The following is an 18,368-nucleotide window of genomic DNA, read 5'->3' as shown; positions in this document are numbered from 1 at the left end:
CATCGAATAATTTCTTTGACATCTTTATTCGAGTCTATGTATTATCTTTGTTGGGAAGAATTGTGTGTTGCTTAGTCTTTAGTTTTCTATGTTGTGTCTTGTGTACTATTATTTGTCTGTTTGTCTTTTTCTTTTTTACCAATGGCGTTGTCTATGAGTTTGAATGTCCCTCTGGTATCTTTCGCCCCTCTTATGGTGAAATATTGTTAATGACTATTTCACCTTATCACAACTATTGCAATATATGCGGCTTCACCAAAGAATTAGAAAATTCAAAAACATTAAAATTCTTCTCTCTTTTAATTACTTTTTACTGTTACAAGTAAACGAAAAATAAAATTCTACACGTTAAATAAGAAAATGTTTGTTATCTATAATCCTACTTTTATCGTTCCTTTTGGCGTATTAAATAAATATTTTAATATGTAGCAAACATTATATATCCCAATAAGTGGTTAACTAAAACACACGTAACATGTTATCACTTAACATCTATATAAACGTATTTTTTGTCTGCTCTATGGTCGGGTTGTTGTCTCTTTGACACATTCCTCATTTCCATTCTCAATTTTATTTGATTAAACAAAAAGTGTGAAAAGAAGTTTTTTCAAACCAGTTATTTATAGCCGAACCCTCAGTACGTCTCCATTGGCTTTACCTGTGATTTCCGATAAAATTTCCGGCGTGCAGTCTGATGTTCAATACAAACATATCAATTAACTATCTAATATTTGTAATAAAACAGTGTTTGGTAATAATTCACTAGTACTGTTGAGAGTTTTATTTTATTTTGAATAAATATACTGATTCGTTTTACAGTCTATTTTAGATCATTTGTCCTTACTCAAACATGCTAAGTTGTAAAAGCAAAGAATGACAATGGATGTCACACAATGTTAAATGTTTTGTTCTGGTAAGGAATAAAAGATTGCACTCTTAACGTATTCTGATCTTTTAATCTTGATCGTGAGATGGTATTGGTCGTTACCAAAACTAGCTAAAAAATCAATAAGGATTTAAATGACAATATATCTACAGAAATAGATTAACTCCTTACTTAACCGGGAAAAAAACAATTTACAATAGCTTATTTAGTTTGGCAATTTAGCATATATGATTAGATTCATATTTGTTTATTTTAACGTATAGAATAGATGTATAATACCAGTTTACTTCACTATATGATATGTGATATGGAGTGATTGTATAACATGACGTCCGCAGATTTTGATATAAAGAAAAAAAAAGAAATTTAAATGTCAAAAAATTTAAAAAAACCGTATTGTTAGAGCTAAATTACTTTATATAACACGATTATAGTTGTTCTTCTATCATTGCAGTCCAAATTACAAGCTTTATTTAGAAACTGCTGTATGTGACACAACGTTTTCATAGGAATACTCATTCATTTTTTATTCTTTTGTTTACAAAACTGTCGTGTTGCACGTTCTGTTTCTTCCTGTAGTCATTCAAAAAACATTTAAATTGATTGATTGTTGTTTCCTTAACTTCAAACGGCAAATAATTCATACAAATTCAGTACGAGAACAAATTATCAATAAATACAATAGATAGGTCCGACAATATCAATCGACAAGGATGAAGGGCGGGAAAATTGCAATGAGAATTTTAGGTATAAAACCACTAATTCATAGCCCCATTGCTTTCTATGTTAAATTCTGCAATTTCAAGCAATAATGGCTACTTTGTCCTAAGTTTTAATAAATTGGCAGTTATTTCATGTCAAAACTATACCTTATCCTGACTTGTGCTGAAAAATTCAACATACCTTTAATTGCATATTAGAGCGCACTGGTTCTAGGAAGTTTGATAGTACAAATATTTGTAAGGGTTCCGCGGAACCCAGTGTCTCGCCTACTTTTGCTGTTAATCGCAGTCTCAACAAAAATTAGGAAACAAATTAATAAAAATATTCCTCTCTATACTATCTTTTGATTGTAAGTAGCTTCTGTCCAAGTTTGGTAAAAATCCAGGATAGTTTATGAATCTAATAAATGTTTTAAAAACTTAAACTGCAGACTGTATGTAATGTTAACTGGAACAAAAACTAAGTCCATTTATAAGTAAAATAAGGAACAAATGGAACAAAATTTTAACAAAATTTTATTCTAGATACTAGCTTTTAATCATAAACAAGCTTCTGTCCAAGTTTGGTACAAATCCAGGATAGTTTAAGAAAGCTGTTAAAATTTTAAAAACTTTAATCACAGAGTGAATGTAATATTAACTGGCAGAAAAACTAAGTCCATTTAAAAGTAAAATACTGAAAAAATGATATTTTTTTTACAAAATTTACTTCTGGATACTATCTTATGATCATAAACAAGCTTATTTCCAAGTTTGGTAGAAATCCAGGATAGTTTAAGAAGTTATTAAAATTTCAAAAACTTTAACCACAGACATGACAGAGTGAATGTAATGTTTCCTGGCAGAAAAACTAAGTCCATTTATAAATAAAAAACAGAAAAAATTGAATTAATTTTTTTTTTTAAATTACTTTTGGATTTTTTCTTATGATCATAAACAAGCTTCTGTCCAAGTTTGGTAGAAATCCAGGATAGTTTAAGAAAGTTATTAAAATTTCAAAAACTTTAACCACAGAGTGAATATTTGTGGACGCCGCCGCCGAAGACGACGACGACGACGACGCCGACGGAATGTAGGATCGCTATGTCTCGCTTTTTCGACAAAAGTCGAAGGCTCGACAAAAACAGGTACTTCTGATCTGAACAACCGGGTAAATGAGCCCTCCAATTAAAAATTCAGATACTTCTTTTTTTTCAAAAGAAACTTTCAACAAGGGTTTTACATTGATCCCAAGTCCCCAACCTTTCATTTGATACCATAACTACCCAAATATTCCACATATTGACAAAGATACAGCTGTGCGTCGGAACTATTTTGTTTAAAATATGTACCACTTTCTTATATGTTCTTTCCGACCGGGCCTGAATTAGTAGTTCTATACTATTCTAGGATGGGAAAATAATTTTAGCCTTGTATCAGGTCACTCACTGAGCATAACCCATCAAAGAGTTTTTGTAATATTCAGAGAGCATGATCATCTCACTACACGAGCAATAAGATTTAACATCTTTATTCTTACTGGACGTGGTTGAAAATTTATACATTCCCGATAGACAAATGAACGCCCTACTGTGGCAAAGGTGTTACTGCCGTGGAAGAAGTCTAAGTCCAAAAGTCTATACCCCAGTCACTCTTGTGGTCTTCTAGATTGATAAAAGAGGAATATAAACCTAATGTTATTTCTTGCTTTCTACATCTTTAATCTTATTGTTTTTGTGTTAAGGAAAATTTGGCTTTCGTGAACTTCTTTGACCGTCTTTTCTTTACATTTTGTAGACATATTTATATTTTTAAAAACCATTAGGGTGAATAATTGTATAGACACTTTTCTCTAATTCTTAATCGATTTATCCCTTTCGCGGCCTGTTGATTATTTTTATTTGATCAACGTGTGGTGCGTTTAATCTCAGTACTTTATTGGTCAAAATTCGATTATGACGTCTAACTTTCTTGCTATCTTCTAAATTTCCTAATGTGACGTCATAAAAAAAGGCGACCATGCCTGTTGACGTCACAAAGAAATGACACATCTTTTTGAAGGTCGGTCGAAAAGAAGGATTGAGATTGTTTGTATATCGTCTATAAATCAATAGAGAAACAGATTCCACCACCAAATCTCGTGCAATACGATATTTGTCCACTCTCGACAGTTAAATTTTAAATATCTAAAACGCTCGGCGAGCCTCGCGTTTTAAATATGAAAATTTAACTGTCTCGAGTGGATAAATATCGTATCACACTTGACGCAGTGGTAGAATCTATATGTATGTTGTTGAAAACTGTATGTTGACCTCAAGATGTCTTTTCATTTTTGTGCCTTGGGGTAGCTGCCTCCTTGATTAACACCACAAAAATCATGCAAGTACTACCAATTATATTACTTAAGTCTAGTTTATATGTTATGATGAATACTTAATTGTTAAATAAAGGCAACAGTAGTATACCGCTGTTCGAAAGTCATAAATCGATTGAGAGAAAACAAATCCGGGTTACAAACTAAAACACATCAACTATAAGAGGAAAACAACGAAACAACAGAAACAGTAAAAATTAAAATCTGTTACCTGTAGGAAGCCATTCTAAAATATAGAGAAATGGAGATTAAATGGAGGCATCGATAAAGCGTCTTAAATTTAGTGGCTGTATAAAGGGATAACAATAGCTACTTAATATATTAAGCCTTAATTCTTTGATTGCACAATCAGTGGCGGCACCATCAAATCAAAAGTGTTGTAAGCATCTTTAAATGATTGTTCTCCTGACTATAGTACTGTGGTAGATGAAATTGACAAGAACAAGTGAGAGGTTTAGCTAGCCATAAAACCATGTTTAATACACCATTTTCTAAATAAGAAAAATGCCTGTAACAAGTCAGGAATATGACAGTTGTTTACCATTTTGTTTGATGTGTTTGAGCTTTTGATTTTACCATTTGATTAGGGACTTTCCGTTTTTAATTTTCCTCAGAGTTCGGTATTTTTGTTTTTTTAACTTTAAACGTGAAATGTATAATTACAGAAACATTATTAGCTATTGTGTATGACTTTTGATTTTACATTGTATATATTTTTTTGTCATTTTACTATAACCTTATAATTTTTATATGAATGAATAAAATAAAGGTAAGCAGAATTTCATTTTTTTTTAAAACTAATCTATATAAAATAATTCGTATGCAAATTTGAGGGGAGGCATGTTGTTTAGCTTTCAAGAAAAGAGAAATAAAAGTACAATTAAATAAGAATTTAAAAGCAATCCGATTGTCTGAGTTTTACACTAATACATATCTTATCTTATTTTGGAAACGAAACTTCAGATGATAACAACGCAGAATAATATTTGCACAATAAACCATATATATCAAATATAAACTGACAAAAGCCATGTTGACACTATCAAACTTTTTTATTAGTCCACAGGCGCTAGGGGAATAATTTTTAGTACATATATTTTCTTATATCATTTCATCTGTTTTTTTTTCACTGTTTTGAAGTGCTCTTTGGTTCTCTTATCCGCGCAATATTACGATAACAGTAGTTTAATTACGCTGCATATCTATTCTCAGTGCTCGCATTTTCAAAAGAACTTGACAGAGTAGTAGCATATAAACTTCTTTTTTTTTAATCTCGCATGGATAAGAGCAAAACACTTTAAATCAGTGAAAGTCAGATGTAAAGTATTTAAGAATATATACTAAAAAACATAAAACAATGATAAATATTAAAAGGGGGTCCGGTCCGTCCACCAAGCGTCTGTAATCTTTGTGTCAGTTGCTAAAAGAAAAGATGGGAACTCAAGTTTGAAAAAGTGTAAAATTGCTCCAATAAACTTTTCACAGAATGACTACAATTATCATATATTTTTGTTAACAAAAAAGACCTACTGCTATATGACGCTATTTCATTGAGAGTTAAAGTAGATTTGACAAAAGCCTAAAGTATTTACGACTGGTTTTTACCTCATCTCTAACAAAAAACAACAAAAGACAAGAAATTATCTGCCAAAAAAATTAAAACGAATTGACAATATACATTCTGAATGCAATGATAGAAAACTGTTTCTAAATAATCAATAGAATGGGAACTAATATTTCTCTTTTTCTTAAAAAAACCCAACTTAAATAGAGAAGTTTCTTCAACATTTAAAAACTACAGGCACCACCAAAATGTATTATAATTTAGAATCAGTGTTGACAGTTTCCGTATATAATCATGAAGATAACGAAACAATAAAAAATTTCGAGTGAAAATGTGTTAAATAGGTTAGGAATATGAAGATTTGTAAAATAATAACTCAGAACAAATTGACGATGAAATGCACTTTATTTTGTAATTGTCCTAAATACACCAAATTTAGAAAAAAGCATGGTAGATGCAAATATATTGTCTTAGGGAGGGATAAATCGTACTTTGTAATTAAAACCCAGTCTGATTTAAACTGATTGAAATCAAGATGCTTGATTTCTTGATTTTCAACATATTTGTTTGAAAGACGTGTTTTCCAACAAACGATCCACGTTCACATGGGATCCAACTTTGCTCCTCTTCTTGTCGAACTTTTCCATTATGCACACAACGCTACAACGTCCATACATGACCTTCTAATGAAGAATGAAAAGAAGCTAGAACTATTCTTTCACTTCACTTTTAGCTACATAGACTTGCATCTAGAAATTGACAATAAGAAACATAAAAAAGATGATTTCAGCATTCCAATTGTAGAGTTTCCATTTTTATGTAGCAACATTCAGGCAACGACTGCATATGGAGTATATATCTCCCAGTTGATACGGTATCCCAGAGCTTGCATTTCATATCATGATTTCCTTACTAAAGGATTGCTACTTACATAAGAAACACAACGGGTGGTGGAGCAGGATTTGGTTACCCTTCTGGAGAATTTGTAATCACATCCGGTCTTTTGATGGGACCCAGCCTATATTCTTATTTACTGTGTTTTGTAGTTCCTCGGAAGGTACCAAGACCTTGTGGATAAATTCCGTATCAACTTCACAAATAATACACGATGGTCTTGAAGTATAAATTCTGGGATCTGACGTTGTTTATCATCGTAGTAACGTGCTATATATTAAAAAGAAGATGTGGTGTGATTGCCAATGAGACAACTCTCCACAAGAGACCAAATGACAAAGAAATTAACAACTATAGGTCACCGTACGGCCTTCAACAATGCGCAAAGCCCATACCGCACAGTATATAGTATTCTTTTATTGTCTTTATGAACATATCTTTACTGTTAAGTCTGTTCTTTTGGTGGTATTCATTTGACGTGGCTCTGTACTTATACATCCCGTCATTATGTTATTGTTCTAAGATAATTTTTGTATTCTTGGCTTTCATTTTTGCTAATATGCTTTTTCTTTATGCATTGTTGTGTTTTTGGTTACATATGACGTGGCTCTGTACTTATACATCCCGTCATTGTGTTATTGTTCTATGATAATTTCTGTATTCTTGTCTTTCATTTTTGCTAATGTGCTTTGTCTGTGCGCCTTTTTGTGTTTCTTTCTTGCATGTGACGTGGCTCTGTACTTATACATCCCGTCATTGTATTATTGTGTCATGGTAAATAGATATAAGAAGATGTGGTATGAGTGTCAATGAGACAACTCTCCATACAAGTCAAAATTTATAAAAGTAAACCATTATAGGTAAAAGTACGGTCTATAATACGGAGCCTTGGCTCACACCGAACAGCAAGCTATTAAGGGCCCCAAACATTTTGTTTTTATATCTGTTTGTTTTTAAAAAGATTGAGATAATAACACAACGTTGACTGCTGTACCCCTATTTTTGACATTTTTACCTATTATGCCGGGCCTGTTTGTTTTGTTCACACATCGTTGTCAATATAATGGAATTTTATACGACTGTCATACAAGTGAGAGGTTTAGCTAGCTATAAAACCAGGTTTAATTCACAATTTTCTACATGAGAAATGCCTTCACCAATTCAGGAATATGACAGTTGTTGTCCATTTGTTTGATGTGATTGGAACTTTTGATATTGCCATTTGATTAGGGACTTTCCGTTTTGAATTTTCCTCGGAGTTCAGTATTTTTGTGATTTTACTTTTGTATTTTGGTGTATCGTTGATTGTCTTTTCGTAGTTTTTGCCATGGTATTGCCAGTTTGTTTTCGACTTATGAGTTTGATTGTTCATTGGTATATTTCTTCTCTCTTCTAGAATGTTATTTTTTGAAAAAATAATTAAGAAATAATTCATGTGATAAACAGTGAAACTTATTACAATCCGTTCCTTCTTCAAACCCGATGTAGAAGTGATAGAGTTTAGTTTCCATCAAGCTTAACACACTCTGATAGTGATGAACTCAAAAAATGAAGAAATCTAGTTGTTAACTGTAACATCTATACACATAATCAATCTTTTAACATTAGCTAAAAATGCTTTACCAAGAAGCTGTTAAGAAACTCCAGTTCGGACTAGATACAGCTACATGTAAAAACTATGTAGAATCAAGATCCAAACAGTCATTTTTCACAATAATCAGTTCAAATAAGGGACTCCCTCTTCATCAAACAATCATAGAGCCAAACTAAATGCCATGCACCATTCCAGTTGACACACGAAATCAACACAGAATCAAGATACAATGATAATGGACACAGATTTATATGGCCATGCTATACCAGTAAAGAGCATTGGAAAACATAAACAATTTGAACTGATTGCAAAAATGAACAATTGGAGTGCACCAACTTAAGCCACATAATTGGTTATTGCTCTCAAAGATGAGGCAATGCTCTTTACCCTATTTTCGATAAAATGACATAGAGGTTAAGAAAATAGGTGAAAAGATATTTTTAATAGAGAAGAGATCGACCATGTTTAAAATATGCATTTTGCAGTCACTGGAGATAGTCATTCGCAGAAAAATGACAAATTACACAGAAAACAAAGATACCAGGCGGACTTTCTAACTCATAAGTCGAAAATAACATGAGAACGCCATGGCTAAAAAAGACAAAGACAAACAGACAAACAATAGTACAAAAACACACAACATAGATACAAATGTATTTAGACAATAGAACCAGGATATGTACATTATTCAAGATGCTGTAGATGTAATGAAAAAAGACATTACTTAAATATTTACTTTAAAAAAAGATATAAACAGAATTGGTTGGAAAAAGAACCATGAAATGAGACAAACTAAGTTATATAATTCGAATGTGTTTTGAATTACTATTTCGATACTTGATTTCAACGGTTTACAAGTTAATTCGATGCCTGTTATAAAGAAGCGAGTCTTTCGTACTCTTCGACTTCATCATTGTTTTGCGAAGTTGAGTCTAAGGACACAAATCCGATTATTACTATATATGATTGGACAATATTGATAGATATTATGAAAAGAACTTCAAAACACATTCGAAGTATATAACTATGTAAATTAAAACCCTTATAGTAATGTTAATATTTAGCACTTTTTGAATTCTTATAAAATGTTAATGCACGTCACCTTTTCCCAGGTATAGAATGATAAGGTAAAAACATGAGGAAAGTTATATGTTTATAGTGATTGTTTTGAATATGAATAAAGGGGGATGTTGATCAACCAAAAAGGCACACTAAAAACAAATAGTCTTTATTAATCGGCTGTAATGAAATATACAAAGTTTCTAGCTAAAAAAGTTATTCTATAAAAAAAAAAATCCGATAGATTTACGACGCTGATTGACGGGTTGTCACCTGGAGATATAATTTGAAGTTGGTAAAATAAAATTATAAAGGTTTTGTTCAGAGTATAATTGATTAGATTAAATTTCATTTTAAATATTACCTGATAGTTTTTGGTTTATATCTTTTAACATGGAAGTTATGCAATCAAAATTTAGTGGCAAATAAGAATCAAAATTTGATTGTCCTTGTCGTTTGTTAATGTGTTACATATCTGGTTTTCGTTCATTTTTTTGTATATAAATTAGGCCGTTAGTTTTCTCGCTTGGATTGTTTTACATTTGTCATTTCGGGGCCTTTTATAGCTGACTATGCAGTATGGGCTTTGCTCATTGTTGAAGGCCGTACGGTGACCTATAGTTGTTAATTTCTGTGTCATTTGGTCTCTTGTGGAGAGTTGTCTCATTGGCAATCATACCACATCTTCTTTTTTTTTATCTTAACTGTCGTTTCATATGATTAATTTTGAATGAATGAATAATTGATTTTGTAAATAGTTTTTTAGACAGTCTTCCCCTGTTTTTCGAACTGTTAACATGCGTGTAAATAAATCTGTATATATTGAAAGATGACTTGCGTTTAAAGTAGACAAACTGTCGACTATAGACCAAACAGAGTTAATGTTACCCATAACTTTGATGAGTTGTATTAGTATACACTATTATTTTGTAATACATGAACTGGATTTTTGACTTCTCCTTCTCAGAAGATATTATTTCATCAACTCTAAAATTACTTTATTAAAAAGATGGAATAACAACAATAACGAACTTCAAGGAAAATCCAAATAAAAGTCCCTAACCAAATGGAAAAATCTAAAATCCAAAAGAATGAAAGTTATAGGGTGTCATTTTCAAACCGTTTGACTTAGTAAGACCAGATGAGATAGCACATTCCTGTGCATACCCGAAAGCAGAATAATTGATAATTCATCATAGTTTTATACTCTTTATTTGTTTTTTTTTTTAATATAGTGAATAGTTTTGAAATGACAGTACTATAATGTAACAAATATAATTCGTATGTTGGAGACTAATATATGTCTGATATTTAAAGTATGATACTTTACCATGGCTTACTACAAATAAAAGTGTCTAAATATGACACGCAAGGGGTTAAAAGTCCCATAAATTTAGGATAAGATGAGACGAGAAAAATACAGCTGCATACCCAGTGTCAGGATCATTTTTATGCTGACCGACTTAATGATAGTTAAAAATTGAAATGATATGGTATTTTTATCGTTCTTCATTATAAATCATAGGATTGATCAAAGTTATTGTATAACACATTCACAAAAGGTATTATTAAACTGTACACTAAAATCTGAAGTATGATACTTTTCATTACTATAACTCGATGATCATTTGTCACGCTGTCTATTTATGGTTTACTAATGTTTTCAAAAAAATATACAGTGGAAATGAGGTCACATCTACGTTTATTCAATACAATGAGTTTGTTAGATAGACGAAATTTCATCTCTCAACAAAATGTGTACAATATTCTAATCTGATCACTTCTTATGTTGAAGAAAGAACGTTTATCACAATCAATATAATATATATATCATTATCACTTATAATGGATCTCAATTTTTTGCATCAAACTACTTAAAAATATTCATTTACAACCAACAGTAGATTGTTTTTCTATGTTTGATGTTTGTCTTACAAACATGTTGTTAACAGTACGAAATTATTAATTCCTATCAATCGTAAAGTTCGGCTAAACAACAGTTTGTGAAAAAAAGGTAAAATAACAAAAATACTGAACTCCAAGGAAAATTCAAAACGGAAAGTCCATAATCAAATGGCAAAATCAAAAGATCAAACACATCAAACGAATGAATAACAACTGTCATATTCCTGACTTGTTACAGGCATTTTTCTCATGTAGAAAATGGTGTATTAAACCTGGTTTCATAGCTAGCTAAACCTCTCACTTGTATGACAGTCGCATAAAGTTCAATTATCATGACAACAATGTGTGAACAAAACAAACAGATATATTATAGGTAAAAATGTCAAAAAAGGGGTACAGCCATCAACATTGGGTTATAATCTTAATCACTATGCCACTAACAATAATTATCAAAATGTAATATTCTTCCCAAGAGAAAATAAAATCAAATTGCTTCCTATTACTCTTTGAAATAAAACTAAAAACATTATCAGATGTTTTCCTTAGAAAGTTACAGTTGTTAGATATAAGAAGATGTGGTGTGAGTGCCAATGAGACAACTCTCCATCCAAGTTACAAATTGTAAAAATAGGTCAAAGTACGGTCTTCAACACGGAGTATGGCTCACTCCAAACAGCAAGCTATAAAGGGCCCCAAAAATGACTAGTGTAAAACTATTCAACAGGAAAACCAAACGTCTAATCTATATCAAAAAAAAGAGAAACGTGAAACACTTTTGAACCACATCAACAAAAAACAACCACTGAACATCAGATTCCTGACTTAGGACAGATGCAAACAAATGCAGCAGGTTTAAACGTTGTAATAGGTACCAACCTTCACCCTTACTTGAAACGATAGTGTAACATCACAACATAGAAAGACACACTATAAAATATCAATTGAAATGGCTTAACTTAATCAAAAGACATATTTACAAAACGTGATAAGTGAAAATACACTGAACGAATAAATTTGACCTATGACACAATGTTAATACAACATCAATAAAGTAAGGGGTGAGATGTTAAACAATATCAGAAAAACAACCATAAACGTGGACAAAATGCCGCCAAATAAAGTAATATACATAGGTACTAGTAAATAAAAATAATTTTGTTGAAAGGTATACAGTCATGGAGTACGGAAATATTTTTTACAAAATTTTGTTGTTCATAGTACGAGAACAGAAGTGCAAATTTGTAGTCATACCAAACACTTGGTATATATTGAAAAAAAGGGAGAAAGATATAACACTAGATAATTAAACATTCATAACAAAAATGCATTACAAATTGTATCAGCAGGTCAAATTAACACGAAAGTACGATTTGAGAGTATTCGCAGTTACTGAAAGCTAGTTAAAAGCCAAAAACTATTAATAATTAAAACTCATGCATCAGAGACTAAAATCAACTAAAACACATCCCGATGATTTGGTATTTTAAAGTCATGGACAGTCAAAGAAGACATGATCGACTTATGCAATGCCAAAAATAAAAGTATCGACAGGCAGTAGGATAGTTAGGGGTTAACCTTTTAATAAATAAGTACAATTTAATATATACTAAGTAGGTAGGGTAATCTCTATATAGAAAACGAACGTGGGTGTGTATTTATACATAAAAAAAACGTGCACATAATTGCAAAATGGAATTCATCCTCCACCCTTGTATTACATAGGGGGCAAAATCTATTTTCTAAATCTGTTTCATTATATCTACCACCTTCGATCATTAGCTAGCGTGATGTTACTTAGTCTGATTTTGGAATAGTTTCTTATAAAATCTTATCTTAATTTGATAACAGATATTTTAGTCAATATAAAAAAGAAGATGTGGTATGATTGCCAATGAGACAACTCTCCACAAGAGACCAAATGACACAAAAATAAACAACTATAGGTCACCGTACGGCCTTCAACAATGAGCAAAGCCCATACCGCATAGTCAGCTATAAAAGGCCCCGAAATGACAAATGTAAAACAATTCAAACGAGAAAACTAACGGCCTTATATATGTACAATAAATGAACGAAAAACAAATATGTAACACATAAACAAACGACAACCACTGAATTACAGGCTCCTGACTTGGGACAGGCACATACATACAGAATATGGCGGGGTTAAACATGTTAGCGGGATCCCAACTCTCCCCCTAAACTGGGACAGTGGTGTAACAGTACAACATAAGAACGAACTATAAAAATCAGTTGAAAAAGGCTTAACTCATCAGAAGGATACAAATAGAAATACATCTAACAAAAACACAGAGTGGACGTGCCCGGGTACTTGTATATCCCAACAATAAAAAGACACTAAGTACTGATCTGAGAGTACTCGCAGTTACTGACAGCTAGTTCAAAGCCACTAACAACTAATAAAAACAATCATGCATCTATGACTAAATTATCAATCAGTTATAAACAGTATGAGAAAAACACGACCTTGTGTGCAATGCCAAGATACAGGTATCGACAGATTGTAGATCCATGAATGTATATGTATATAACAATAATATTTAGTCAAGTTCATATACTTTATATTTACTTTAAAACATGAGAAAAAATCAATTTGGTAGTAAAATTTTATTTTTTAAAGCAAATTCATCAGGTGATACATAGTAAACTTTTTACAAATCGTATAATTAAGACTGCTTCGATTTAAAAATATGCAGCCATGCAGAATACTTTGGAAGACTTTAGACGCTTTTAAAATACACATGGAGAATATTCCTAATTCAGCTCAGTAATACAGCTAATACAGCTATGATTACTGCCTTTGAATTAACTCAATTGAAGAAGACTCTTTGCAAATTTGATTTGAAGTTTTACTGATTCCATTGATAAATATTGTGACACAAGAGTTATTTTGTTCTTTACAACATTAAGTGACCATATCTCACTACAATAAAACATAATTGGACTAACACAAGAACTAAAAAGTTTCATATGGGAAAAATATCTGTTTTATCAGAATATAACATTTTCTTTATACAAAACAATGTCTTTAAGGCTTTTGTACACAGGAGATTTACTGCACAGGTGAAAATTTCAGATGGCTTAAATAATATTCCACTAATTCATTTTTAAAAATCAGCTTATACTTTGCAATTCAAAAACCACTTCTATTAAATACCATTGCCTCCATTTCTCACAGATATCCGTTTAACTTGTTTAAACAATTTTGCAATCCATTTTGATACTAAATCATCCACATATAAAAGACAGGACACATTTATATCGTGAACACTTACAGGATCACAGATCACACGAATTATCAAAAAGAGAGTTTAAGATATTAAAATAAGGAAGGTCTTAAAATACACCTTTGTTTTATCCCGGCCAAGTATCATGTGACATGGGAACATTTCATGATCTTTCAGTAATGTCATCATGAACTTTAACTGCAAATAGAACTTCTTTATAAAAATCTTTTAAAATTTATTCAAAACAAAAAGCTATATTTTAGATTCATTATAAAAATCCGGAATATTAAATGGAGCGTGTTCGACTTTTTTTTTAACTCTATGAGGGGAGATAATTTGTGAGAGAATATGCAAATTGCAGAAAAAAAATAATAAGTTTAGCAATGGAAAGTATCTGTTTAGAAGCATGCATTGTTGACATGTAAAAACAAGTAAAAACAATGGAAACGACAGTTGTAAAGATTCGTCCGATCAAGGTATGACATGGCAGAGGAAACGCTCAAACCCAAAGACTAAAGTTTAGCAAGTCCGCCTATGGCAGATTCCATATAAGAAATTGAAATGTCTGTCAAAATGAATTAATAAATAAAAATAATAGTTACTGTTATTTTAAAGATAATCTGTGAATGTTTTGAGGAATAATGATGTTAGAAGAAATTATAAAAATAATATTTGGATATGATTGTTTCCATTTAAAGTAGAAATGATTAAAACAAGTTGTAAAAATGCAAAAATTTTGACAGAATTATCTCCCATTTTTTTACACAATGTTTGTGTGTTGCTATGCTTTATGTTGACACTTGTATACTGGTATTTACTAGTGTAGTCTGGTTATTCAAACATCCCTGTTCCCAAATTTGTTACTTTATTTAGTCAAAAACATCTGTGATATATATTTTTTTTCACTTTCAAATATCTTGCTTTATAGATCAGTGTCTGTCAATAAATCTTATGTCAGGAACATAGCTGTAAAAACTTTCAAAATCATTGTAGGTTCCAATATATGCCAGTTAAAACTGTAAATCATGCTGTGCATAAGAAAAAAACACATGTTGATTCTTTCATTTAACTTTATTCAAGCAATAGATTTAACTTATATGTTTCCTACATAAGATCTGTCAAACATGTTTTCTTATGTCTGAAACATTTGAATGTGCTAACAGTTAAAGTTCTTTGACCTGTAGTGAAATCTTGTTAGATGTTAGGCTGCAGTATTTTCCAGGAGTTTTAAAAATGACTTTCAACCAGGATTTGATTTCCAATGTCAGTCAAAAAAAACAAATATATATTGTCTGTCAAAATATCTTATGTATGAAAAATCTTATGTCAGAATCAAGTCTGTCAAAATCTTATGTCAGAAACTCAATTTGTCTGTCAAATCTTATGTCAGAAATAATAAAGTCTGTCAAATCTTATGTCAGAAAAAATGAAGTCTGTCAAATCTTATGTCAGAAATAATAAAGTCTGTCAAATCTTATGTCAGAAAAAATAAAGTCTGTCAAATCTTATGTCAGAAACACTAAAGTCTGTCAAATCTTATGTCAGAAACAATAAAGTCTGTCAAATCTTATGTCAGAAACATAATATTTAAGGCTTCGTTTATTTAAAAAGGATGATGCTCATAATTTTTTTTTTGGTCAAATTGTCTTTATCTTTATTAGTAAAGCATGTATTCAAAAACAGAAGTTCATTGCTAATGATTTTTGCCTAACATGCTTATGGGAGTTGTTTCACTTTCTTATATGGAATCTGCCCTATGTATTATCCTCGTGTATTGTATTTTCGACCTACTAACATATTTCTCCGAATTTCCCTTTTATATGTTTGAACATAGACATGCCTAATATTTTGAGAATCACTAGTATACTTGTGCATAAAATAATTGTATCTGAAATATATTTCGATCTTAAATTATTTTTTTATTTGAGTTCATTAGATCGATGGCACGTTTGTTGACAAAAACTAGCGTCTTGTGTTTTCGACCTATCTAAGAAACTTGTCCAAAGTCGGAGATGACATGTCGTACAAATCCGGAATTGGTTAAAATTTGATGCCAATGTCTATATCATTGTATATCAAATTATTTGAATTGTTATGAGGCAATCAAACTTATGACTTAAATGGTTACATAAACAACTTTAAGATAAAAAATATTATTTTGATATCTTTATTTGACTAGTTGTACACATCAGGGATAGGGTAATCGTAATCTGTAATCGTAATCGATTGTAATTGATTACATTTTTTATAGTAATCGACAGTAATCTGTAATCGACAACATTTTCGATTGCATGTAATCGTAATTTAATCGATTACAGCAAAAATTATGATGTAATCATCGATTACTTTTCGATTACATTTCGATATAATATATTTTGAAATAAAACCTAGTTTAAATGAAAATAGTCAACTGCATGTATTCATCAGTTTGATGAAATAGAATGCATCAATATTACTTGAGAGTTTATCAAATACCTTATTTAAATCTGTTGTCTCAAGCTGCATTATGATAAACCAGATCTCCTAGGCTAACAAATTTTACTTTATTTCCAGCTTTTGAAATAAATGACTTCCAATGCTTGTCAATAATTTGAGATATTTTTTATTAAACATGTTAAACACAAAAATGTTAAAAATAAGAAAATAGAATCAAAATAGGAAAATACATAAATGTACTTGTAGTCCTAAGTTAAGTTCTGTACTATACTAAAGAAGAATGTTTTTATATATGTAATAACATTTTTTAAAGCTTAATTTTCAATTATATTTAGAACTTTAGCTTAGAGTAGATAAACTGTTGATTCGTCGTAGTGTTTATTATGACATCAAAATTAGGAAAGAATACAAAACATTTTTACAATGAACCAATGCATTGACATTTTTGTTCAGTAATAGATACATGTATCCCATTGTGTCACTAAAATGTAAATTGTTTATGATTTTGAAAAGAGAACAAAGAATTCTCAAAAACCTTCTTGTTTTTATAATTACTAATCAGATGATCATAGACCTCTAATCAATGAGATACAGACTATGTTTTGATTTCAATTATGTTTAATTAAATGAGAAATTTAATACATGTTGTTGCCCTTAGGTTATAAATTGTTCTCCATTGGCAATTTTATAACCTGTAATTAGGGGGATTATCCAAACAAAAGGATAAATTCATTCATGTAACTATAAGTTATAAATTTCCATCTTTTAAAATTAGTTAAACTGACTCTTCTTCTTTTTAATATATTTTTTTTTCATAAGAAACCTCTCATACTCATTATATTCAAATATACCATCCTGTTAAATAAGAGTAAATATCAAAATTAAGTCAGTATGACAGCAAATATGTGCAAACTATAGAGAAAATGACCTACAATATAAGAAAGCAATTGATACAATTGTCGATTTCATTTCAAGAATGTTCTCATGTTTATCATCGCTCACTCAAGAATATTTAAATAGTTTAGATCCTCTCTAAGAGTGTCTATCTAGAAAACGATTTGAAAACAATGCTTTAAAAGCTGTTTTTGTAAAGTTCCAAATTACCATTCTAAATAAGTTGTGTTTAAACTTTCTTCAAATTTTATAGCATGTAATTGATAATAATCGAAAAGTAATGTAATTACTTTTGATAAAGTAATCGATTGCAATCGATTACATACAAAATTCAGAGTAATCGATTATTAATCGATTGCACAAAAATCCTTCATGTAATCGATTATTAATCGATTACATTTGTCAGTAATCCTGCCCATCCCTGGTACACATTTCACACGAGGCACTTTGGAAGCAAGTTTGATCTTGTATCATGACAGTAATTTTTTTGTTCAGTACTTTAGTGAAGGCATTGTGGAGTGAGTATTGTCTGTAATTTCCACTGACAGACTGTTGTTTCTGTAAATTAAAATTAATCTATATTTTATTTTTTTAGTAAAAAGCTGTAAGGGTCATGCAGATTTCCGTATTAAAAATAACTTTAAGTATTACAACTAACCACTTGACAGTCATGTGACTTAATGACCTGGATGTAAACTTCATGTGCAAAAAGTCCCCCTGCCATATTTCTAGAATATTTGTTTATTTTTGATAGATTCTTTTTGAAGGTAAAAATAGTATTAGTAAAAGGGTACACAAATGTGATATCAAATA

General features: G+C 30.7%; 1 protein-coding gene across 1 annotated transcript in view; it reads left to right on the top strand.

The window, feature by feature from the left end:
- The first annotated feature begins 14,557 nt into the window (after positions 1–14,557).
- Positions 14,558–18,368, top strand: part of LOC127710589 (transmembrane protein 47-like) — a 29,378-nt gene continuing 25,567 nt past the window's right edge. Inside the window, exon 1 of the mRNA XM_052216536.1 lies at positions 14,558–14,701. Within this exon, the coding sequence (XP_052072496.1) occupies positions 14,666–14,701 (36 nt within the window). The 5' untranslated portion in view covers positions 14,558–14,665. The remainder of the gene's footprint in view (positions 14,702–18,368) is intronic.

Source organism: Mytilus californianus, unplaced genomic scaffold (assembly GCF_021869535.1).
Source record: "Mytilus californianus isolate M0D057914Y unplaced genomic scaffold, xbMytCali1.0.p SCAF_8, whole genome shotgun sequence".
NCBI classification, from domain to species: Eukaryota; Metazoa; Mollusca; class Bivalvia; order Mytilida; family Mytilidae; genus Mytilus; species Mytilus californianus.
Note: the sequence above shows the minus strand (reverse complement) of the source record. Positions and strands in the feature narration are given on the sequence as shown.